The following is a 27456-nucleotide window of genomic DNA, read 5'->3' on the forward strand; positions in this document are numbered from 1 at the left end:
GCAGGCAGCCGTCTCCCCAATAAACAGGTTTTTTCTCCTCCGAGTGGAGGTTGCGGGGATGTCCGCAGGGGTGGTCACCCAGTGCTAGTAAAGGTCCTTGCCTTGCCTGGAAGCTGAGTTGGCAGTCCTCCCCTCGGCCCTCCGCTCCCGCGTCACATGGCCGCCCAGCACCTGCCTTCTGCAGCACCTGCCAGAAAGCGCGCTGCAACACAGGGCTTACAAACACTAGAGAACGCTGCTCATGGCTTGTCCTGTACCAGTTCTACTTCTGTGCGCTACTTTCTCTAGTGTTTACAACTCCTGTGCGCTGCACGTTTGACGGTCAGATAAGTAGTTTTAATATATATCTGGCAGCTCACTGTGCTGGGTTTCTTATGGTGGGACAACCGATGTTGGGTCCTCTGCTGCTAGCTTGAAGCCAGACTAGAAGAATTTTTTTTAATTTTTGGCACCTTTGTCCCGTTTTCAGACAACATGGGATAGGCCCATTTTCAGGCAAAAATTTCGGCAGCCGAGATTTCAGTGCATCCCTACTCCCAAATTCATTTAGTATTATTTTTTGAGTGAATTTTCAGACATGTTAATTGCACCATCATATGGCACTTTAAAAATAGCCTGCATATTTAATTTGTTTGGTACGTGCTTACTTACAGGATTAAAAGCACCACCACCACTACAGTGTTTACGATGTAAGAAGTGCCCTGACCCCCTCCCACAGTAAGTTGTCAAATAATTTGCAAACGGTTTGACAACTTACCTGGGTATCGCTGATATCCTCCTCCAAGAGAGTTGAAAGCAAAGATCTAGCCTAACAGTCCAGGGCATAGCTCACTGACTGAGAGAACTCAGCTGATACTTTCAAATACACTATATGGACAAAAGTAGGTTGTTCTGAAGAGCTCGGTAAATTTAAGTGTAGTACTGTGATAGGATGCCACCTGTGCAATAAGTGAGTTTGTGAAATGTTATCACTACTAGATATTCTACTGTCAACTATAAGTGGTATTATTGGAAAGTGGAAGCACTTAGGAATCACTATGTTTCTATGGAATAGCAGCAACTCATAAAGAGACTCATAAATAGCAGGGTCACCAATTGGAGAGACACATGGTGCAGAAAAATCACCAACACGCTGCTGGTTCCATAGCTGAAGCATTCCAAGCTTCGACTGGCATTAATAGCAGCACAAAAAAAACTGTGTGGCAGGAGCTTCATGGAATGGGTTTCCATGGCCTTGCAGCTGCAAGCAAGCCTCACATTACCAAGTGCAATGCCAAGTGTTGGATTGAGTGGTGTAAAGCACACCAACACTGGACTCTGGAGCAGTGGAAACGTGTTCTGTGGAGTAAAGACTCACACTTCTCTGTTTGGCAGCCTGATTGGCGAGTCTGGGTTTGCAGATGCCAGGAGAAATTTACTTGCTTACCTGTATAGCAGTGTTACTTTTGTCGGCTAATAAGTTTAGTCAGATTTTAGTAGACTGAAACTAGACTAAAACTAAAACAATTCCGATTACTAAAATACGACTAAAACTAAAATGGCTTTTTAGTCAAAAGATTATGACTAAAACTAAATAAAAATTTGCCGCCAAAATTAACAATGGCGTTTTTAGGGAGACACAGAGGGGCTGGGGAATGGGCAAAAGAGACAGATCCTTTAATTAAACCCATTCGATTTTAGATGTGTCGAGTGTCGACTAAAATCTACTGGAGATTTAATCGACTAAAACAATTCAGATGACTAAAATACAACTAAAACTTAAATGGCTTTTTAGTAAAAGACTATGACTAAAACTAAATTGAAATTTGCTGCCAAAATTAACACTGCTGTAAATTTGGTGGAGGAGGGATAATGGTATGGGGCTATTTTTCAGTGGTTGGGCTAGGTCCCTTACTAACAGTGACGGGAAATCATAATGTTTCAGCATACCAAGACATTTTGGGCAAGAACTTGACTGAGTTTGTTGTGAAAGAACTTGACTGGTCTGCACAGAGCCCTAACCTCAACATCAAGCACATTTGGGATGAACTGGAACGGAGATTGCAAGCCAGGCCTTCTCGTCCAACATCAGTACCTGACCTCACAAATGCTCTACTGTATGAATTGGCAGAGAAATCCGACTGAAATACTCCAAATTCTTGTGGAAGACTTCCAAGAAAAGTGAGAGCTGTCATAGAAACAAATTGGGGGGGCAATTACATATTAATGTCTATGTATTTACATTGCAATGTCATAAAAGTACCTGTTGGCGTAATGGTAAGGTGTGTCAATACTTTTGTCCATATAGTGTACCTCTTAAGTTTTCCTATTTAGGAGAGACATTCCCTATTTTAGGCCAAAATCCCTCTGTCCCTTGTTTCTATCCTAATGTCCTTTTTTTTTTTTTATAGCAGCCCCAAATTGTTGGTGCATCTGAGTGTACAGTTGCAAGAAAAAGTATGTGAACCCTTTGGAATTATATGAATTTCTGCAAAAATTGGTCATAAAATGTGATCTGATCATCATCTAAGTCACAACAATAGACAATCACAGGCGGCTTAAACTAATAACACACAAAGAATGAAATGTTGCCATGTTTTATTGAACACACCATGTAAACATTCACAGTGCAGGTGGGAAAAGTATGTGAACCCTTGGATTTAATAACTGGTTGAACCTCCTTTGGCAGCAATAACTTCAACCAAACGTTTCCTGTAGTTGCAGATCAGACGTGCATAACGGTCAGGAGTAATTCTTGACCATTCCTCTTTACAGAACTGTTTCAGTTCAGCAATATTCTTGGGATGTCTGGTGTGAATCGCATTCTTGAGCTCATGCCACAGCATCTCAATCGGGTTGAGGTCAGGACTCTGACTGGGCCACGTCAGAAGGCGTATTTTCTTCTGTTTAAGCCATTCTGTTGTTGATTTACTTCTATGCTTTGAGTCATTGTCCTGTTGCAACACCCATCTTCTGTTGAGCTTCAGCTGGTAGACAGATGGCCTTAAGTTCTCCTGCAAAATGTCTTGATAAACTTGGGAATTAATTTTTCCTTTGATGATAGCAATCCGTCCAGGCCCTGACGCAGCAAAGCAGCCCCAAACCATGATGCCCCCACCACCATACTTCACAGTTGGGATGAGGTTTTGATGTTGGTATGCTGTGCCTCTTTTTCGCCACACATAGTGTTGTGTGTTTCTTCCAAACAACTCAACTTTGGTTTCATCTGTCCACAGAATATTTTGCCAGTACTGCTGTGGAACATCCAGGTGCTCTTGTGCAAACTGTAAACGTGCAGCAATGTTTTGTTTGGACAGCAGTGGCTTCCTCTATGGTATCCTCCCATGAAATCCATTCTTGTTTAGTTTTTACGTAATGTAGATTCGCTAACAGGGATGTTAGCATTTGCCAGTGACTTTTGTAAGTCTTTAGCTGACACTCTAGTATTCTTCTTCACCTCATTGAGCAGTCTGCGCTGTGCTCTTGCAGTCATCTTTACAGGACGGCCACTCTTAGGGAGAGTAGCAGCAGTGCTGAACTTTCTCCATTTATAGACAATTTGTCTTACCATGGACTGATGAACAGTAAGGCTTTTGGAGATACTTTTATAACCCTTTCCAGCTTTATGCAAGTCAACAATTCTTAATCATAGGTCTTCTGAGAGCTCTTTTGTGCGAGGCATCATTCACATCAGGCAATGCTTCTTGTGAAAAGCAAACCCAGAACTGGTGTGTGTTTTTTATAGGGCAGCTGTAACCAACACCTCAAATCTCATCTCATTGATTGGACTCCAGTTGGCTGACATCTCACTCCAATTAGCTCTTGGAGATGTAATTAGTCTAGGGGTTCACATACTTTTTCCACCTGCACTGTGAGTGTTTACATGGTGTGTTCAATAAGAACATGGCAACATTTCATTCTTTGTGTGTTATTAGTTTAAGCAGACTGTGATTGTCTATTGTTGTGACTTAGATGATGATCAGATCACATTTTATGACCAATTTGTGCAGAAATCCATATCATTCCAAAGGGTTCACATACTTTTTCTTGCAACTGTATAACAGAGCTTCATCGCAATAATACTCCCAGAAATGTGTCTTTAAATTACAGTAAACATGTTAAGAAATACGTCTGTGTAGGGGGCGGGGCCGGGCAGCCGAGCTGCCTGGAAGCAAACTAAAGTGGCTCCAGGCCTCAATAAACAAAAAAAGGCTTCAAAATGACCATAGAAGGCACAAAGACCTGATTACCAGCTGAAACAGGGTGGAGGATACCGCCAGCTTTAAGATGCTATCAAACGGAACCCAAAAGCAGGCTGGAAGCACCACAAACAACCTTCAAGGCCTACCCACGGTCACAAGACCAGACTCTGACGACCACGAGTCGGTCAGTACACATGCCGATCCCCCGCGCCAAGAAACAGAAGACACAAAGCTGAAACCTACCCTGGTGGCGGATGCTGCTGGCTCGGGGCACGGCCCCTTTTTTGCCGTTCATTTTGATTGCCCTATATATTTTCGCTATAAATTTGCAAGGATGGTATGGGAGCGTTCTCTGCATCAAAGTATCCAATATCGCATAAGCTCCACTGGATGGCTGCCACCTATCTCGCAGGCCAACTGCAATTATTTTTTATACACATGCTGCATCAGTGTTGGTTTGATTTTTATGTTACATGTAAGCTGTCTGTTCTCCGACGCAACGTTTAAGTTACCACTATTAATGCTTATATTATAGGCATTCATAATATCCATGTTAGAGTCACAATAGACTAAGCACTATTTGAACACATCATATGATAGGTCTGTGTACCTAATCACTTGGGTTATAAACCCACAAGGTAACACGTCACCCCTATCCACTCACTACATAATTACATACGGTTACTACTGTATATGTTGATTATGTAAATGTGTGTACCACGATTTAAACCTGAATATGTTCTCCACGTTACATGGCCTCAGCGAACATAGGCTACATGTTAGCCATTGTAATCAACTTACAGGCAAACCAAATGCAAATATGGCACGTGGCACAAGCTATAGTGAAATTGTCCATAGGACGTCACAAGTGGCTTTAGCAAGCACATACAAAATTGGTGCCCTATAGTACCCAGAGGCTATCTGGTACACTGCTGTAATTCGTTATATATCTTCCGACCCATATTAAGCTTACAATAGAAAGGCAAAGTTTACTTAATTACATATAAGGTTACATATACTGGAAGCCCTACCACATGCTTAGTTAGACACAACTTGTCTGCATAGTAACATATGAGGCCCCATTTTGAACTCAGCCAATGCAGAAAAAAAAACATATGAAAAGTGTACCACATTATAGGGCTATAATATGCTATGATAAACTTGTACACATATCTATTCATGTTTTTCCATAACGAATACATTGTTTACGCTTTATCCCCTGCGTGGGAAAACTGCTTATTGTGTTGACCTCAATAAAAACAGATTTAACACAGAAATACGTCTGTGTAAATAAGACACATTGTTCTTGTTCTGAATTACGTTTTAGTTGAATAAATTGTTAGTAGTAAGTCACCTAATATTTCACAGATCAGCCCCACCACTTGCCATCACACCCTTGAAATAGAAGTGTCCCTCTCTGTCCATTTGAAGTGTTGTATGCTTTCAGCCAAATGAGCGCCCCTGCACATCATCTCCCATCTGGCTAGTATGCATTATACCATCTCAACACACGTTCACACCAGTCAGCACCATCTACACTGATTATCTGACGCGTTTCATGTTAAAAGTGCTGCATTTCTAATTCCTTTCTCAACCAATGTATTGTTCTGGATCACAGTGACTGTATTATCACACCCTATTTGTGCTACTTACTCTAATGTGTTCTATTTTGTAAGATACTGTGACAGACCCATCCGTATGGACTAAAAATACTGTGTTCGTCTGTTTTGCCGTTTGCATAAATTCCCCCACTCGTATGCCTGGATTAAGGGAATGCATTTGTTTGCCGACCGAAACTACCGAACGGACGGCCACCCAGGAGAGAAGTGTGCTGCTAGTTAACCTATTGATCCCAATTAGAACGTTGAGGTTAACCGCAGCCACTTCTCAATTAAGACCGAAGACAGGGTGGTCGTCGTTCGTATGTCGACCACGAGGCGGCGGCCATTTTAACTATGCGAAAGCCCAGCGGTGTTCGATGATTATTTCATGGAACTCAAAACTGACACTTTTTCAACCGAACACCGCTGAAGCCATCGACCTCCCCTTCTCAATCGACAGAAGTATACGAATACCAGCCGTCCGGGAGATTTAACAACACGAATGGACTTAACCCAGATAGCCGTCCCATGGAGTCGATCGCATACCGAAGAGCTATAACCGACTTTGACTCCATGGCGATTGAACTATGCGTATGGGATCTTAGCGCTATTCGCCAATAATATGCACTCAGATCCAGGCTATCTGGGGATGTGTTATACGAATATGTTCGGCAGTTGTAAAGTTATAGATTTTAATGTGTTTTATAACTTTGAGTTAAAATGGCGATGTGCCTCTGCCCGGGGAGATAATTGAATTACTTCCCAATTATCTCCCGAGCAGAGGGGAGGAAACTGTGATGCATGTTGGGAATATTGTGGGGATGTAAGCCTGAAATGTCCCCATGTCCTTCTGTTATTCCAGTCTCCCATTTGGTCCCCTAGGGGAGTGTCCACCAAGTGGGAGACCTGCATAAATACGGGCAGGTAGCCCACAGTAAACTCAGTTCGTGTTTTACCCTCAAAGCGGAGCTTGGTCTCGTTATTGGGGGGGATTTTATTACCGACAACTAGAGACTGCTTATTAGGATTATGTGCCGCTTGGAACCTATTGCCGTTCGGCTGTAAGTGGCGATTCGTATGTTTGGAGCTCAAGAAGGGAGAGAGCCGTACAGGTACCGTTCGGGAGTTTGGAGGGTTCCCTAGCTGGCGGTTCGCATGGTTATACTGTATGCGCTACCATACTACATTATTGCGACCGGGGAGCATTAACTATTCACTGCATTTATTACTGGAGGTACCGTAACAGATACAATACATGAACAATTACTGCCATGAGACTTCAATAAAATTAATAATAGAAAAGAAAAGTAAAGAAATGTCATAATAAAACCTTATGCAATTAAAGAATTACCTCTTCTTTATTACAAAAAAAACCAGTTGTTGCCTTTTAATAATTACAAATAAAAATGTACTCTGAATTGGTTAGATGAATATTCTATTAATCTTATTTTAAAAATGATTTATGGAAACAGATTGTCTCGTGATGAACTGCTTCACTGTTACGTACTGATACCGGAGAAACTGACGGAAGCCAAGCACAGAGAGATGGACACAGGTTTCTTCAGGAAGGAAGAGATTCTTTATTGGATCACCGATCGGGACTCAGAGGGACTAGCGTCACCAAAATACAGCAAAGTCTGAGTCCTGAATACATAGAGTACATTCCTTATATAGCACTGTAGCTCCTCCCACAATTAACTACACCCACACATACCCTTAACCTATTTAATGAATAGAGTCTAAACTCATCCATCCGGTCTAACCACGTGGCTCATCTGATACAAAGGAGAGGGACGCGTAATTCCAGTTCTTACATTCCTGCACCTGGTCAGTACAGTGATGACAGTATCTTAGCTACGTGTAATTAACCAACTGATACTACAAACACATATACATACATATGCCTTGTGGCAATCTTAGCCTGCTAAACTTGTATTTTACTGGAATTACATCACATTCCCCCCTTTGATGCCTCTGATATTTCACAATTACTTGAGGCATCACTTAACCTTGGTTTGCATATACCTCAGGTTACCATGAACCAGACCAGACTTATCTTATGATGTGAATCTTCAACATTCATCTTCTTGCATTGGTTCTCCCTGATCTAGAGCCTTATACTTATATATCGCCATTATCTGTGCAGCAGCCTTCCTCTCTGCTATACTTCCTATCAGGCTTTGCACAGACCTAACTACTAAGGGTATAAGACACGGTAGGAGTAGACACAACAGTAAAATCAGTAGGACTCCACCTACCACTGCCTTAAGCCCTCCAAACCACTCATACCAGCTACCAAACCAACTACTTGGATTGTACCCTTTCCATACCTGAGTAGGCACATGCGCTAGTTTAACCATATGGCTAGTAAGCTCAGCTATTGCTTGCCCTTCGTCATCTATTTGAAGACAGCAATTACTTAGGTTAAACTTCCCACATACACCTCCCTCTACTGCCAAAAGGTAATCCAAGGCTAATCTATTTTGGTAGACTGCTGTCCTCATCCTGGTGTTATGCTTCGCTAGAAGATTGAGCGCTTGTGATGTCTCATTTGTGATAATCTCAACCACCGCCTGTAATCTTATAATACGGTTGAGCATATAAATAGGGGTTCTATAACCAAAGGTACCATCCTCAGCCCACGTGGCTGGCCCATAGTAATCTATAATACGCTGGGGAGGCCATTCATCATCTTCCCAGGCGCCTATCTCTATGGGTCCCCTTTTCTTCCTATGATTCACATCATACACTTTAACACCTAAAGTCTCACCTGTTTCAATCGGTAACAAGAAGAAGGATGGTTTGAGCATACCCAACACACATGCCCCTTCCCAGTCCTGTGGCAGCTCCGAATAGGCTTTCTTACCACAGATCCAGTACAAATTTGCTGGGGCTCTCCAGGTAGATGTGATGGATAGATCAAACCACACGTCCTTTAAATTGGCATATCTAGCAAACGGGTTAGATGGTTCTGAGACATTTGAAGCCGACCACCAAGTTGTATTCTTTGTATCATCATCATAAGCTTTTTGCCCTAGACAAGTTAATTCTCCTACAGAAGTATTATACATTATTCCTTTCCTTGCTATGCAAACATAACCTATGATGGAGGTCTTTAATCTCCACTCAGATTTACCTCTAACACTCATATGATAATCGGCTTGTGTAGATATTAATTGGTCAACTGCCTCAGAACCGGACATTACCTCCTTTGCTTCCCAAGGCCATTGGTCTCCCATGTTAGTACCTCCACACACATAGCAGTTGGTAACATTAAGACTACCGGCAATACTTTCAGCTAAATCGATGAACAGGTTTTTAGCATTATGGGGGATCTTATTATCTATACTCATCTCTTCGTAAAAGGAATGGTATACTTGATGAGTCTGGGAGGATACCGTATCAGTCTCTATTCCTATAAACAATAATGTCCCAGGATCTAAACCCGTCCCGTATATTTGAAACCCAAATAAATTTCCATACTTATCTAAGAACTTGTCGGGGTTATTAATGAGTATATGGACTGGGTTGCATTCCATAGACTTACAATAAGGGCTAGTCGGCAACTTAGTCACTATCATGTCTTTGTCTACTGTCTGTCCCCAAGTTGCCCACCCCACACAAGACCAATATGGACAAAAGTTATAATCTCTATTTGGGCATCTAGGACTCACATATTTATTTTTGCTACTGGGACAAATATATTTATCGTTAGACCCATACGTCCTCTCCCATCTAAGATCCCCACATACATTCCACGGCTTTCTACCACTCGATATCGCTTTACACGCATCAAATAGCAGAACACCCGAAGAATGTACGGATTCTAACACCGTTTTATTAATTAGGGTCCCCTGAGGATCTCCATTCCTGAGAGTCAACCAAATTGTACGAGGCTGATACTCCGGACTGAAGCACTTAGGTTCTCCTACTCCTAAATGGCACACACTATAATCTATATTTAAGTATCTACATCTCGATACATCTCCTTTACATTCGTATTGTGAATGCCAAATTAGGGTTTGGGAAATATGGTTACCTGTTCTCGTAGTCTTAATGCATACCTCACAGCTAGGAGTGTCGGTACCTCTACCTTCCTGAATATAAAAACACATGTAAATAAACACAATCAAAAGCACATCTTTCGCCGTCATCCTCAGTCTTCGTCCGTGCGATGGCGCCTCAGCTTCCAGGATGTGAGGGGCTGCAGGGAATGGAGTTCTGCTCGTCTTCACAGGTGTCCCTTCGAGACTTTCCTGGCTTATACACTATGTGATGGTAAGCGGACAGGCTTTATTATGGCCTTCTCACTCACACCTGTAACAATAAAATTTGTAATCCACAATAATTCCTCGTTACTCCGACTGAGTAGTGCGTTTTAACCGGATCTTGCAGGGATTCTCTGGATCTGCTGTAACTTGCCAAGAATCGACTGCTGCTGGTTTAACCCTGGAGTGATGTATCCACGGAGTCACTTCTGCTACTTTTATTGCTGTAGGGGTAGACAAAAGAACAACATAAGGACCTCTCCACTTGGGCCCTAACGGTACAGTATTCCACTCTTTAATCCACACTTGGTCTCCTGGATGGTAACTATGAACAGGGGGATAAATATTCACAGGTAATCTATCTTGTACCCATTTCTGTACCTCCTCCATAGTTTTACCCAACTCTACAACCTGCTGCCGAGTAATTCCTTCTCCCAACTGACTCAAGTCCCCCCTTAAGTTACCAAGTACGGGAGGTGGTCGCCCATACATGATTTCAAAAGGAGAGAGGCCCATCCTTCTGGTAGGGGTACTGCGGATTCGCAATAAAGCTATGGGTAAGAGAACGTTCCACTTAAGTTGGGTTTCCTGACACATTTTAGCCAACTGGTTCTTTATAGTTCTATTCATTCTCTCTACCTTACCAGAACTCTGGGGTCTATATGCAGTATGAAGCCTCCACTTTATACCAAGCATATGAGTCAGTTGTTGTAGGCACTGGTGAACAAAAGCTGGACCATTGTCCGATCCTATAGAACAGGGTAGTCCATATCGGGGTATTATTTCTCGTAGCAGGAATCTCACAACTTCTCCTGCTTTCTCTGTACGAGTAGGACATGCTTCTACCCAGCCTGAATAGGTGCACACAATTACCAGCAGGTAACGATGTCCACCCGATTTAGGCATCACTGTAAAGTCTATTTGTAGATCGGACATGGGGAGTCCCCCCATAAACTAACTCCTGGTGGCTTTACTGGTCCTTGTCTTGCATTATTCTTAGCACACGTTACACATCTACGTACAATGGCCTGAGTCAAGTTGGACAATCTTGGTATGTAGAAATGTTTTCTAAGAGATTCTTCAGTACTGTCTCTCCCAGAATGTGTCCCGTTGTGATAATTTTGGACAATTTCTACCGCTAGCGATGCTGGTATAACTATTCTTCCATCTTCTAGCTGATACCACTTGTTCTCCAGATACTTTCCCGGTTCAGTCTTTAACCACTCCTCTTCTTGAGCTGTATAAACTGGAGTCCATTGGGACAGTGGAGTTGGTATAAGAGCAGCTATATGCCCCACATACTCCTGTCTTCCTGATTCAGCAGCACGCTTAGCTGCACTATCTGCCATCCGATTTCCCTTGGTTACATCACCATCACCTCTCAGATGTGCTCGACAATGAATAATACCGACTTCTTTCGGCTCCCACACTGCTTCCAATAGTTGTAGGATTTCAGCTGCGTACTTGATTTCTTTGCCTTCTGAATTCAGTAGTCCTCTTTCTTTATACAAAGCTCCGTGGGCATGAGTGGTTAAAAACGCATACTTAGAGTCCGTATAGATATTTACTCTTAAACCTTCAGCCAATTGTAACGCTCGTGTCAGTGCTATCAATTCTGCCTTTTGTGCTGATGTTCCTTTCGCCAGTGGCCGAGCTTCTATCACCTTGTCTATGGTTGTTACTGCATATCCTGCATAGCGGATCCCTTCTTTCACATAACTACTGCCGTCGGTGTAATATTGAACATCGGGGTTCTGGATGGGAAAATCACGAAGATCTGGTCTACTTGAGAATACTTCATCCATTACTTCCAAACAATCATGTTGACTTTCAGTAGGTTGTGGCAAAAGGGTAGCTGGATTTAAGGTGTTTACAGTCTCTAAATGCACTCTTGGGTTTTCACACAACATTGCTTGATACTTGGTCATACGGCTGTTACTAAACCAATGATTTCCTTTGTAATCCAACAACGTCTGTACTGCATGTGGGACTCGTACATAAAGTTCTTGACCCAGAGTGAGTTTATCGGCTTCAGCTACTAGCAGGGCGGCTGCAGCTACGGCTCTTAGACAAGGTGGAAGTCCGCTGGCCACTGCATCCAGTTGCTTAGACATGTAGGCAACAGGTCTTTGCCATGATCCCAAGTACTGTGTCAATACTCCCACAGCCATTCTTCTTTGCTCGTGTACATATAAGTAGAATGGTCGTGTGTGATCAGGTAGACCTAATGCTGGGGCACTCATCAAAGCCTTCTTCACATCTTCAAATGCCGTTTGCTGTTCTTGGGTCCATAAGAAGGGGTCGTGCTCTGTACCTTTGATAGCTGCGTACAGAGGTTTTGCTAGTATCGCATAACTGGGAATCCATATCCTACAGAAGCCTGCTGCCCCCAAGAATTCTCGCACTTGTCTTCTATTCTTGGGTATTGGTATTTGGCAGACAGCTTCTTTTCTCTCTGGCCCCATAATTCTTTGACCTTCAGAGATATGGAACCCCAGATACTTGACAGTTGGCAAACACAACTGAGCCTTCTTTCTAGACACCTTGTATCCTGCCTTCCAGAGAATGTGTAGTAGATCGTGCGTTGCTTGCTGACAGATTTCTTTTGTAACTGCTGCTATCAACAAGTCATCTACATATTGTAACAATACACACTCTCCTGGGATGGACTCGAAATCCAATAGATCTTGACTTAGGGCTGAACCAAATAGGGTAGGTGAATTTTTAAACCCTTGGGGCAGTCTTGTCCAAGTCATTTGGCGTTTTGAGCCCGTTACAGCGTTCTCCCATTGGAAAGCGAAAATACATTGACTTTCTGCGGCAATTCGGAGGCAAAAGAAGGCATCTTTGAGATCTAAGACTGTGAAGTAAGTAGCCCCGCCCGGAATTAAAGCAAGCAGGTTATATGGATTGGGTACAACTGGATGTATGCTAACAACCGCATCATTGACTGCTCTTAAGTCCTGCACAGGTCGATACTCATCTGTGCCGGGCTTTTGAACAGGCAGCAATGGGGTGTTCCAGGGGGAAGTACAGAATTTTAGGATACCATACCGTATGAACTTATCCAGATAGGATTGGATGTTCTTCTTAGCCTTCTGCGGAATGTGATATTGTCTTAGGCTCACTGGATAAACCCCATGTTTCAGTTCAATTTTTATTGGTGGAATATTGCGGGCCAGTCCTGGTGGGTTGTTCTCTGCCCAAACTCCTGGTATGTTAAACAATGTCTCATCACTCCTAGGGTTTTGGCTAGTCAACACTGTATAAAGTCGCCACTCTTCTTCCTTTGGTACGGATAAAGTCATAATACCTGAAGGTCCATTAAACTTTAAAGATGTTGTTCCATCTGGTAGGAACGTAATCTGCGCTTGTAATTTGGATAGCATATCACGTCCCAGCAATTGGACTGGACATTCAGGCATATAAAGGAATTGGTGTTTTACTACGTGGCCTCCCAATGTACAGAGTCGACTTTTAAGAACCGGTTTTTCAGCACTTCTTCCAGTTGCTCCTATCACAGTAATAGTCCTTCCAGATGGAGGAGCAACTAGATTAGTCACCACTGAATGTTCAGCACCAGTGTCGATCATGAACGCACTCCTTTTCCCCCCTATTGATACATCGACCATAGGCTCCGCTCGACCAAGGGGGATGGAGCCCGGTCGGTATCAATAGTCCTCCATGACCGTGTCAGCCAATCCTACGAAGTCCCTACCTTCTCTATCGCGGGACCTTTGCGCTGCTGGAATATATCTGTCTTCCCTAACACTTCCTCTGTTCCCATTACTCCCTCTATAATCATTACTCCCTCCGGGGCCTCCTCTACCTCTCGCTCTGCCTCTAAAGTTTCCGTAGCCTGCCCTGGGTAGGACCCTCTCGTACTGCTCTCTTTGCGGACATTCGTTCCTCCAATGCCCTTCTTCCTTGCAATACGCGCACTGATCCCTACTCAAAGGCTCCCTACTCCATCTATTATTGCCTCTATCTGGGCCCCGTTTATCTACGCCTGCGATCGCTACCGCTAGCATATCAGCCTTTTTACGCATCTTGCGCTCCTCCTCTTTCTTGCTTTCTGTTTCCCTATTCATATAGACCTTATTAGCTACCTCCATTAGTTGGGAGATTGACATACCTGCAAACCCTTCTAACTTTTGTAGCTTGCGCTTAATATCTCCGTAAGCTTGGCTGACAAAGGCGGAGTTAACCATTCGGGAATTGTCTGCGTCTTCCGGATTAAAGGGGGTGTACAAGCGGTACGCCTCCAATAATCGGTCATAAAAGACACTGGGCGCTTCATCGCTTTTCTGGATCACCTCAACTGTCTTCGACATGTTAATGGCTTTCTTTCCTCCGGCTTTCATGCCAGCAATTATAGCGTCTCTATAGGCTCTGAGTTGAACCATATCAGCACCATTTACGTTCCAATCGGGATCAGTGTTGGGATAATGTGTTGCGGCCCATGCTGCTGGATTAGCTTGGTTCAAAGCACGGGCTCTATCTTCTAATGCTTTAATGGCTGCTTGATTTATTCTTGTCCTTTCCTCATTGTTAAATAAAGTCATTAGTAACTGCTGGCAATCAGCCCATGTCGGATTATGCGTCTGTACTATTGAGGTGAACAGATCAGTCATGGCTTGTGGTTTCTCAGTATACGAGGAATTATGGGTCTTCCAGTTTAAAAGGTCGGTAGTGGTGAAAGGGACATATACGAAGACAGGGTCAGCGTGTGCCATTTGACCTGCGGCATCGATATAAGCTGACCCGGGATTTAAGCGAAGAGGCATCTGATAGTGCTTTAATTGTTGGGCACCAGTCAACTGTCGGGTTTGGATGGGGCTACGTAGGGAAGCGTCAGTCATGGGTTCCGGTCGGGGAGAGATAGGGTATGGGGATGTGGGAGGTTGGTTTTGGGAAAAGGTAGTGAATAGAACACTTCGGGCCGAGCTAGATGAAGCTTGACCGGAAGTCTGAAGTGGCGCCAAATCAGGATATTCGTTTCTAATGGGGGTGGGTTCTGGTTCCGGAAGGGGAGATTTAGTACGAGGGGGGGTGGATCCTGTACTGGAGGAGGAAGCGGAAGTGGATGGGGGTAGTGAGGGAAGGGTTACAGGACTTCCTGCGTTTGCGTCACTTCTTCTTAACGGAAAGTAAGGGGGCGGCAAAGGGATCTCGGACTCAGGGGGCGTGTCCAAAATGGGCCTAACACCAGTCCTAGTGGACGAACAAGTCCTAGCTACCATGAGGCGACACTGCTCCTCGTGGCATGTCCGGAGCCATTTTGGCGAGTCATTTACGGCCTGTCTCCAACAATCAATATAAGGAAACTGGCCGTAAAGTTCAGGCCTACCTGATACAGCCACGTGTAAGCGCTGTACCAGAGTTGGATCCAAACTGCCACGTGGCGGCCATGCCGCAACCAAAGTAGGCCACTCCCTAGTGCACAAAGTGACCAAACGTACAGGAGACATCTTTACCCCAAAATCACAAACTTTGAATCCCTTTTTAAAATTCTTAACCATACATCCTAAGGGATCCGGAATCGTTGACTGCGACGCACCCATATTTAACAGTGGAACGTTGTCGACAACGATTACTATACACGCGTACTATTCAACAGTCACACCCGTTTCCTCTGGCAACAGCACCACGTGGTACGGTTATCAAGTGAAACGTACACCATAACAATAAACACTCAGGGAATTCCCGTACACACACAGCTGCTACACCAGTCACTATATAATCAATATTATGCCCTTTGGCGTAACTACACAGTCACCCACGCTATAATTCTCTATATACGAATTACCCGTCTATAACACACCCAGTAACATCGTCTTTTACAAATAGCGGTTACAGTACGGTTAGCATAGGTCAAAGCACAAGTTAAGGTCACAATACAATTATTAGTGGTTATGGTGTTAAAACATGCAATGGACGACAATGATTAGTACTTATTATACAATGTCAGTAAATATACAGGGTTATGGTACCGTGCACTATAATACAGCAACACACTATTAACACTCTCGCTAGACGGCTGAGCTCGCGCTATCTAACAAGATATACACTTTACTAAAACAATCGTTAACACATTTACAATTCCCAACTAAACTATTGGCCAGTACCTTGAATGGACTACCTAAAACTATATACACCCGTTTTGGTTAGCCACACTGCCCAATCACCACATATATAGCGAGCTAGAGAACCGAATTTACACAGACGCCTCTTAGTCGCACTATACAACGAGCTAGAGAACCGAATTTACACAGGCGCCTCTTAGTCGTACTATCAAAAGTCTAGTGGGTTCCAAATTTACACGCCTTCCCACTTAGCCCAGATAGGATGAGAACTAGCGAACCGAATTTACACAGGCGCCGCTTAGTCTCCCGGTCCCTCCGACCTAGCGAACGTAATATACACCCTAGAACGCTAGTCTAGACAAGACACCGGTGTCCGGCTAGGGCTATCTTACACCAGGACCCCGCCTGACTAACCAAATCAAACGGTCTGACTAAAGAGCGTTCGATCGAGCGGTGCGCCTTCGCTCCTTCCCTCCGACAGAGGGGGCAGATACAGATTCAAAAACCCCTTTGGGCCTACCGCACAATCGGTATACCCCTAGCGGGTCCTGCCGTCTAAAACAGCAGTTATCTTACCTCCTCGTTCCTGAACCTGAGTTCACACTCATCGACGGGGACACCCCAGCACTTCTCACGTAGAGGCCGATGATCTCCTGGACAACAGACCAGTGGCGCCGAGACGAAGGGAGGTCCACGCAGAAGTTCAGGGGTGCAGCCGTAGAGAACGTGGGCAAAGATAGACCGTCTCACGCCTCTGCCTCTCAGCTACCGTTGAACGATGAGCTTCCCGGCCAATGCACCAAATGATACCGGAGAAACTGACGGAAGCCAAGCACAGAGAGATGGACACAGGTTTCTTCAGGAAGGAAGAGATTCTTTATTGGATCACCGATCGGGACTCAGAGGGACTAGCGTCACCAAAATACAGCAAAGTCTGAGTCCTGAATACATAGAGTACATTCCTTATATAGCACTGTAGCTCCTCCCACAATTAACTACACCCACACATACCCTTAACCTATTTAATGAATAGAGTCTAAACTCATCCATCCGGTCTAACCACGTGGCTCATCTGATACAAAGGAGAGGGACGCGTAATTCCAGTTCTTACATTCCTGCACCTGGTCAGTACAGTGATGACAGTATCTTAGCTACGTGTAATTAACCAACTGATACTACAAACACATATACATACATATGCCTTGTGGCAATCTTAGCCTGCTAAACTTGTATTTTACTGGAATTACATCACAGTACCTTTTAATGTTTTGCAGGAATTGCTGACTGGTAAATATGGGGAGGATTCTAAACTTATTTATGACTTGGAAGACCAGGGTGGAGAGCATCTATCATTGCGCTATGATCTAACCGTATCCTTTTACTCTTCTATATTACTGTTCAGTATTTGTTTGAATGTGATTAGGTGGTGATCCCTGTGGCAAAGCTGTTTCTCAAATTTTCTGTCATTAGATTGTTTAACGAGCAAAATTAGTAAAATAACTGTTGTGAAGAGCTGAATAGATGTCTTGTTCCTAGAAACTGCCTGCTTACTTTGGCAGTTTCATACCTGTGCTGACCTCCAATGGACTCAGGGATTAGCCCTATTTAAAGGGACTCTCGGGTGGGGATTGTTAGGCTGCTTTGTACAATTACTTGTCATTTGTTTTGATTTTATGGTCTCTGAGGAAGTCCCAAGTTTGGGACAAAACGCATAAGACCACTATTGTTGCTGTTTTAATAGCGCTATATAGGTGTGAATTCACCTTTTCATTTTTATTCATTATAAAGTTGCTACTTTTTTCAATGTATCATCTGGAGTCCTGATTTCCAGCAATATTTGCAGACAGAGAAGAGGGATTCATAGCTCCCCAACAACATCGGGGGAGGCACCTTTTGAGCACATTTAACATCTTCATTTTGTGAGCGCATTTATTAACAGGGCACATTTCTGTTTTTAAACTGTATCATGCTATATTTTTTTTTTTTTTTTTATAGATTTTATAGCTGTATTCCATATTTTTCTTGTTTGTATTCTGATTTAAACAATATCATTACCTGGGAAGTGATCTTTGGGAGGCTGTAGCTTGACTTTTTAGATACGTATATTGTATATTTGTAATCCACTATCTTCACGATGTTGTGGTGATAGTATTGTTTGTTTGTTTTTCCATATTGCTGCTACATAATAACTTGATATGCTTGGAGTGTATTTTTTTTCAAATATTTTTGAATAAGCTTTTCAGATGAACAAATATTTTGAAAATATATACATTAATTTTGTTATATTGACATATTTTTCATTTATATATTTGTAATCATTTGAAAAGCTTATCCACAAAATATTAAATTGAGACATTTATGGAAATTGCATGCAATGTATAATCAAAGTAGTCCCTATTAATTGTTCTGTTCTAGTTAGTTTGTTCTACTAACCCATGTGCTAGTACTGCAAAGGAAAGGCAGGTCATGCACAGGTTTACACTCTATGGGCAGTCTGTATCTGGTAAACACAAAGTTTACAATTGGCAACGTTTGCTAAACTGGGGTGGCATTTGGTTCTGTGTGACATTTGGGAAGAGTGAATGTTTTGCATGACATGGGTAAGCACCATCTGGGTGCTGTTTGTTTTCTATGTCAATGCCCTTGGAGTTGTACATGGATATACTGTAGGTCAATGGTGGCTGTGCTTTAGGTGATACTGAATGTTTCATTGGATGTTAATTTGTTTTATTTGGAAATATTTTGAATGTTATCTTAAAGGAACACTATAGGGTCAGGAACACAAACCTGACTCTAGTGTAACAACTACCATTTAGGTGGCTTGCTTCCCCATTTATCCTCCTTAAAAGGAAAGAAAACGTACCTTATTTCCATTCTGCCTGTACTGACCCCGCCCCCAATCCGCCTCCTTATTTGACATCATCAGAATTGATGATTCCAGCCAATCCAATGCTTTCCCATAGGAAAAACTTTGGATTGGCTGAGATTGTCAAAGAGGTGGGGCAGAAGCAGGACTAAACGCCAGCCTGGCCAATCGGCATCCCTCATAGATATGCATTGAATCAATGCATCTCTATGGGGAAAGTTCAGCAGCCGCTGAACCACACTGTACAGCACTGATCCAAGAAGCACCTCTAGTGACCATCTGAGGAGTGACCACTAGAGGTGTCCCTGGGCTTTAAAGGAACACTATAGTCACCTAAATTACTTTAGCTAAATAAAGCAGTTTTAGTGTATAGATCATTCCCCTGCAATTTCACTGCTCAATCCACTGTCATTTAGGAGTTAAATCACTTTGTTTCTGTTTATGCAGCCCTAGCCACACCTCCCCTGGCTATGATTGACAGAGCCTGCATGAAAAAAAACTAGTTTCACTTTCAAACAGATGTAATTTACCTTAAATAATTGTATCTCAATCTCTAAATTGAACTTTAATCACATACAGGAGGCTCTTGCAGGGTCTAGCAAGCTATTAACTTAGCAGGGAATAAGAACATCTTAATTAAACAGAACTTGCAATAAAGAAAGCCTAAATAGGGCTCTCTTTACAGGAAGTGTTTATGGAAGGCTGTGCAAGTCACCTGCAGGGAGGTGTGACTAGGGTTCATAAACAAAGGGATTTAACTCCTAAATGGCAGAGGATTGAGCAGTGAGTCTGCAGGGGCATGTTCTATACACCAAAACTGCTTCATTAAGCTAAAGTTGTTCAGGTGACTATAGTGTCCCTTTAATGTAAACATTGCCTTTCTCTGAACAGGCGTGTTTACAGCAAAATGCCTACAGGGACATGGTATAGACACCAGAACAACTACATTAAGCTGTATGACTATAGTGTCCCTTTAGTTAGATTATCCAACTTGGATTTCTTAAAGCAGTAAAAATAAAACCGTGTAGAAGTTATTCTCCCAGCAAGTCCACAACATGCAGGGATGTCTTCTTTAATCAGGAAGTAGCTGAAATCGATCCTCCAGTTTCTGGTCTCTCTTTAGTTGCTATGGGAGAAACATGATATTGAATGAGTAAAGGTAGAAAGAAAATCTTCCCCAGTATTTATATATTTACTATCATGAATTAGTTTGAAATGCAATGAAATGCAATGTTTGTAAGTTGTACATACCCTTAACCCCTTGAAGGTTCCTTTTGCTCGCTTTCTGGCCATGAATAAAATCAGCAAAATCAAGCGATACCAAATTGCTAAGGTGTACAGACGGGACAATCCTGCTAAAGGACGCTACAGAGAGTTCTATCAGTGTGTGAGTATTTTTATGTCTTGCCTTTCTATAATAATTACAATTTTAGGTGAAACACACTGTCAACTATGTGCTGATGATGAGCACAGATACACTATCATGTTTTCTGGTACATGTATCACTAATGTGTATTTATGGCTAGCACATGAAAAGTGCTGTTCTTTACTATGTAGAATTAAAATTCTGCAACAAGAAATTGTCATCAATCAGTGATAAATCATCTACATTCTAAGGATTGCAGGGGTGCTCTTTCCATGTGCAGCCAATCCACATCCAACATGAATGGTGGATTTGGCAATCTTAATTTTCCCTCCGTAGGATGTTAAGTCCAGAGATGGCAATACTTCCCAAAATCATACAAAGAATAATCTAATTTTTGTGAACTGCTTTTCTCTCCCAGGAGACAAAGCTAACTCCAGCAAAATTCATGCTTACTTTAGGGGGGACCTAATCCAACCAACTTGGTCACACATTGGTAACTGAAAAATCTAGCAAAGTCATCAGTGATATTGTGAAATCCTAGGACTTGTGCTAGCTGTGAATGTGCATTATACAGACTCACTGGTGTCACTTGCCCTAGACAACAAGCATTACTTAGATAGGGGGGGGGGGTAGATAGTGTAGGTAGATAGTGTATGGAACTCGGGGGAGGGGAAGTAGATAGCGTATGGCACTGGGACTAGGGGGGAAGGTAGTGTGTATGGCACTGTTATGCTGAGGGTAAACAGTGTATGATGCTGGGACACTGGAGGTACATAATGTCTGGAGCTAAGATACTGGGGTAGGTATTGTATGATTTTGGGAGCAGATAGTGTATACCATCTGGGGCATAGGGGGAAGAGAAGTCACAAGAAGACTAAAGGGGGCTTGTGAATACAGGGGGTACAATGTCTGGGTGAATATGCGTACAGTACTGATCTCTTTGAAAATGAATCATTTGCTTTAACTTAAAGAACAAAGCATTTCACTGCCTAGGTGTTATCTGTTTATGATATTATTATTATTCTTTTGCTTAGCCTTTCTTTATCCGTATGTAGTAAGAAAGCATTTAATTGCCTAATATTTGCATTGTTATTTAGTAATAAGATATACGTAGTAATGCTTTTTTTTCTCAGTCCTATTATGCTTATTGTTAGTTGTTTCATTGCTAGGTGCTTTCTGCGGTTGTGCTTCAGCAATAGAGATCCCTCTGTTTTGGGTCCATGTTGTTGAGGATATGTGGGGATTATTTACTAAACACTGAATTGTGTTGAAAACTGAATTGCAATATTTAGGCTAAAGCATCAAAACTGTGGCTATAGCTGAGTTGACAGTTTTTCAAAATCTGCACAAATCTTCCAATATTTCGCAATTCACTTTTCAATTTACTACATTAGAGTAATGTTTCTCATGCCCTGATTTGATTGCTGGAATAGCATTATTGGAGTTGTGGTCCAACAAGGGTCAAGCAGCAAGCCCTGTGTCAGACGTGTTATATTTTTTTTACACTTTTAAATATTTGAATTGTGTGTTGTCATTATAAACCTATTTTTGGGTCGCATCTGCCATAATGCTCAGCCGGCCATCAAATTAATCTTCTCAATACACCCAGCTGCTGGACTTTACCTTTTTGCAGGAAGGTCTCTGTTGATCATTCTATGCATATTTATAACAGGATTTTGACATCGCTGGGCACTATGACCGTATGATCCCTGACGCGGAGTGTCTGAAGATTATTCATGAGATACTCAAAGAGCTGGAACTGGGAGAATTTCTCATTAAGGTAGACATAGATCAAAACCAAAAAAAACTCAACTTTTAATGTCATTGTATATGTATGCATATGGTTTTGTCCATGGCTTGTGTAAGGATTTGATTCTCAAACTGTTCCGAACTGTTTGCTTTCTTTTGTCCTGTGAGATTTAAACACAGAATCTTGTATTTTTTGTGATTTCCTACTTCTTAACTATTAAAATGTGTTCTATGTTTGTCCTTTTTAATTGGGAATAATACTATGCATTGTCACGGCAGGAAAAATCAAACTTAACTAGATTAAAAGAAACTGACACTTTAGAGATCAATGCATTCTTGAATCCAGCACATAAAAGTGCTATTAATTTTTAAATATATAAATCTATTTTATTTGTATCTTCAGTTAGTAAAACTGCACTGCAACATGAGTTCTGAAAAGGCATGTGCAGGTAATTTCTTGCAATTCACTTAGTTTGCATGGTCATCTAGTATAATTGTTAGTTTACAGGTTTCACTTACTTTAAAGAGTTTGCTAGTATTAAGGAGGATCTGACACCTTCCAGAATATGTAATATTATATTTACTTATCCCCTATGCGCTTTTGATGGTTCTGATAAATAACATTAACATCGTTATTCATTAAAATAAGAATTGCTGGGAATCCAAAGTTTAGGCCATAATAGCCATTTTAGAAAGGAAAAAAAAAAAAAGTAAATTTTGTGTTTAGTTTTTCTTCTTTATCCCAACATTTGAAAATCACTTTGAATTATGGGCACTTCTCACCTTAGTGAATAACCCTTTACATGTAGAAATTGTTGTATTTAGTTCTCTCCTGAAACTGGGCTCCTCCTTCCTGGCTCCTTGTCAATCAGTGTTATTAGCTCTCTCCTGTTCATCTATGAGCCAACATTGGGAGAGCATAGATATTATAGCAGAATAAACAAAAATAAAGATGGTAATGTATCAAAATGTATAAAAACAAACATGGAGAGGCGCCGAGTCACTAATGCAGAGGTAGTCTTCTTCCCTGATGCTGATGGAAGACATAATCCACAACATCTGGAGTGCTGCAGGTTATATCTGCATTCGTGCCAAGCTCTTCTGCAAGAATATAACTTATATGTAGGGCCCAAGTGAGTACCAAATACTGGCATAATGTGTACATTAAGCACCCTTAGGCAGAATTTGTCACCCACATATTTTGTAGGTAATGAATCAAATTGAAAGTAAAGTAACTGTAAAAGTAGAATTTAGCTTTATTTTAACCCCTTAAGGACACATGACATGTGTGACATGTCATGATTCCCTTTTATTCCAGAAGTTTGGTCCTTAAAGGACAAATTTAGGGATGCCATGTTACTTTTCATTTTATTACAAAAGTTAAGTTTTTGTCTTCAGGAAATTAAATGTTAGCATGCTTTTGTTAGCATTACTTTTTCCAGCTCTGTAATTTTCCTTAATAACATAACATTGCCCTCTAAAAAATAGTGAGTATGCTTTTGTACTTGAACATTATTAAATCAAATTGAAAATCTTATGACAGGCTAATGTATTCTTTATATCTCCTCATCAGATGAATGACCGAAGGCTTCTGACTGGCATTCTTACAGTGTGTGGTGTGCCAGACTCCAGGTTTCGAACAGTTTGTACTTCCATTGACAAAATTGACAAGGTAAATTAATATAGTAGGAAGGTGACATTGGGTGTGTTTATATATATATATATATATATATATATATATATAAATAGCAAAAATCAAAAAGGTTATGGTGGGGAACAAATTGTTTCATTGTTAATGCAAATCATCAGCATGAGGTTGGTTACTGGATGGTTAGTGAGGATTGGTAGTGCTTGGGAAGCAAAAACCAAAAAGGTTATGGTGGGGAAAAAATTGTGATTGAAAACATATTTGCGTGTGCCCACCCAGAATCCTTTGCGGTAGTAACATCACTGCAAATTTGTGATTTCTGTGGGAAAAGCAAGTCTTATGGCTTGACTGTCGTGCAGATTTATGTTTAACATTGTATAAACTATCCACAGACTTCAGATGGAAGGGGTTTTCAATCACAATTCTTTCCCCCACCATAACCTTTTTGTTTTTTGCTGGCAGCTACTTCATGCAATCTTTCCATGAATTATAGACACAAAGAAAGATAAAAGGATGTAAACTGCCCGCCTAGCAACATTTAGGCCTAACAGAACTAATGAAGAAAGTGAGTCCCTATTAGGAGTATGTATATGTGAGTCCAGGAGTGTGTTTGTGTGGAGTGTATGTTTGAATGTCATTTTTTTACATATGCAATGTGTGATTGTAGTGGCTTATTTTTTGTGTCACCCTGGCATATGATTACATATGAACACACAGATGCTAATATAAAGATACAGACATGTACACGCACACAGATACACACAATCATGACAGAAGATGACTAGAAGATGTCCCTGGCTGCAGGGACTGGGAAGACCAATTACTCTTCCCCCCCTCTTTGATATCTCCCAGCATACAAGTTGTTTGGCTGCCTGATAACACGGGATAGTTCCCAGGCTTTTCCTGGGACAGCAACAAACATGGGTCTGTATTGGTAAAAAAAACACACAGTTGTCAACTATTAACGTGATATTGTTTCAGACAGGGACTTCATAAATAGCAGATGAGATGGGCCTGAGAATGAAAGGTGCAGAGTGGTTAAGAGTAGACAGAACAAGAAAATAAACAGAGGAAAGACAATACATACATTAAACAGCAGAATTAGCATTAACATATACAGCTGCATAATATGTGTGTGCATACGTGTAAGTATCATAAGAGTAGCGAGTTAAAAAAAAACCTAACATATATAATATTTTGGTATTGTGTAACAAAACTGGAATCTACTTTTTAGTCCCTCATTTGTGATTTGGAAATGTGTTATCCTTTTTATCTCAATGTTGTCTGAGTGAAATGGTGTCCAACAAAGGTATCATATTTGTATTCCTTGTGTTTGATGATTGAGTGTCTGTGCAGGTTCATTCTGAAATGTAGGGTAAATATATATATATATATATATATATATATATATATATGTATACATTTGTTTTTTACATATACACAATATTTAAAGGAACACTCTAAAAAGCAGCAGCAGCACTACAGCTTAGTGTAGTTTAGTGTAGTGTTTCTGGGACAAAGAGACTGTCCCTGCCTTTCTGTAGCAGTGTAAATAAAAGGCAGTATTTACATGCCCCCTATGACCACCTTAAGTGGTTGTCACTCATGCACACTAGCTCCCCAGTGTCCCCCTATGCATATAACATGGTGAGTGTAACATTGATTTCTAAAGACAAGATGCTTTGAAAAAGGTCTGTATCGATGCTTGTTCTTCAATAAAAAGCTGTAGCACTTGTTGCATATACCGTTGGTTGCGCTTCCCTCCTTTTTTCAAAGTTTTGTCTGCCTTTATCACTTTAGGAGCCACAGCGAGGTGGGATAGCAGCACATGTACTTTGCTATTTAGTTTTCTGTTTTGAGTACTGTCAACTTAATTTTTTTTTAAATATATATATATATATTCTTTATTTTGTAATGGCAAGACAACACACGACAATGGCACATTGTTCATTGCGCAGCAGTGCACAAAGCATTTGTCAAGTATACAGAGGCAAGATCAGGTGTCGCAACAACCATAACGAGTAAGGCATTGCATAACATTGTTGTATACAATCAGTCGGAAACCATCTTTCATGTTGTAGGTAGTTCATACCACTAGAATGTAACTAATTTGCCATCAAAATGTAACCAATTTGCCGGTTGGGTCGTCCGTCAATAAATTTAGTATTTTTGTTTAAAGTGAACACAGAATCATACATCTAAGGCAGAGACAAAGACAAGGGACAACCGCCTTTGTAATTGTGGCTGATGTATGAAAAAAGGAGCTATCTTGTGCGTTACCTACTGGGGGCATGCCATGTCATACCATGCTTTAATAAAAACCTGTGATTTGTCTGAATCAGTAGAGACAGTAGATATCAGTGTTTACATGAAAAGAAAAAAGTAGTACGGAACATGTAGAGAAGAGAGCTGGAGGAAGAGAGGCGATTGCCCCCGCCCAAGCGTGGCGTCGGAGGGGAGGAAGGGGGAGCCAAGCAACCCTTTATCCTCTCACTGTCCCCGTGGTCTATACTAACAAGGAAGGGGGGAGCAGCTGGTTTTGCAGTGATGGGGATCCTTCAGGGCGGAGATATAGCTCCGCATGCCCACCCAATCATCCACTCAGTGTGTCACTTTGCAACCACGGCTCCCAGAGTTTTTCAAACTTTTTTAAAGATCCTCGGGCAATAGCAGTCAATTTGTCTATAACACAGGTATATTTTATTTTTTGTATAACTAGGGACGTAGGGGAACATCTTGTTTGAGCTGGCAGCCAGAGTCAGTTTATGTAGCAGTGTTTATTCCGGTCCTGTCCAATCGTCTTTTGGTCTGGAGAGTAAGAAGACCCAATGGTTCATTACTGTGTGAGGCTGAAAAATCTGCGCTATGTGGTCTCCCACATTTTGCCAGAAGATCTTTACAACCTGGCAGTCCCACCACATGTGGATGTATGTCCCTTAGTTACCGCATTCCTCCAACAGACGTCATTCAGTATTTTGCCAATGCGGTAGAGCAGTATCGATGTCGTGTATCAATGGAACATAGTCTTATATGTTTGTTCCTGGACTGTCGTGCAGATCGAGATGGCCGTGTTGGCTTCCCATATGTCTTGCTAGTCGGTGCCCTCTAGAGTTTGAGTACTGTCAGATTTTATGTACAGCAATTTGCTGCGCAAGGGAACTAACCTCTCTATGGGATTTTGATATCAGCCAAGGAGGCAGGACTGAAAGAGCAGAGACAGGCGCAGCGAGGGCCACAAGGTGAGTAAATAGCTTTTTTTATTGCAGGGTGGATGCCAGGAACCTAAATAGTTAGTAGGACATTATAGGGTTAGGAACACATGTTTGTATTCCTATGCTATAATGTTCCTTTAACTGATTTATGGGAAAAATGTCAGTTGAAAGACCTCAGATAAAAAGAATAAAGTTGTCACAGGATCTGCTAAACATTCAGTTAAATTAATTGTATATATATAATTAATACATCTGACAAAGCAAGCGCATTATAGTAATTTTGTATTTTGATCATAAAAATAAAAATTGCAGGTGTGGACATTCATTAAATATCATATTTTCATTAATTTGTTTTTTATTTTATGGAAATGCAGTTTTCTAGTAATACAATTTTTTTTTCATCCTCACAGTAAACAAATAAAAATAAAGGAAATTGTATTTAAGCAAATAGTTTAAGCTTCATTTGACAATAAAATGGC

The 27456-nt window shown here is 41.5% G+C and overlaps 1 protein-coding gene across 2 annotated transcripts in view; it reads left to right on the forward strand.

Annotated features, from left to right (window-relative positions):
* LOC134602753 (histidine--tRNA ligase, cytoplasmic-like) overlaps nucleotides 1–27456 on the forward strand; it is an 80544-nt gene that overhangs the window by 23807 nt on the left and 29281 nt on the right. For both annotated transcript variants that reach the window (XM_063448052.1, XM_063448051.1), the window contains exons 5-8: nucleotides 17411–17506; nucleotides 20270–20389; nucleotides 22041–22148; nucleotides 23691–23789. In XM_063448052.1, the coding sequence (XP_063304122.1) occupies nucleotides 17411–17506; nucleotides 20270–20389; nucleotides 22041–22148; nucleotides 23691–23789 (423 nt within the window). The remainder of the gene's footprint in view (nucleotides 1–17410; nucleotides 17507–20269; nucleotides 20390–22040; nucleotides 22149–23690; nucleotides 23790–27456) is intronic.

The sequence above is a fragment of the Pelobates fuscus genome, chromosome 3 (assembly GCF_036172605.1).
Source record: "Pelobates fuscus isolate aPelFus1 chromosome 3, aPelFus1.pri, whole genome shotgun sequence".
NCBI classification, from domain to species: Eukaryota; Metazoa; Chordata; class Amphibia; order Anura; family Pelobatidae; genus Pelobates; species Pelobates fuscus.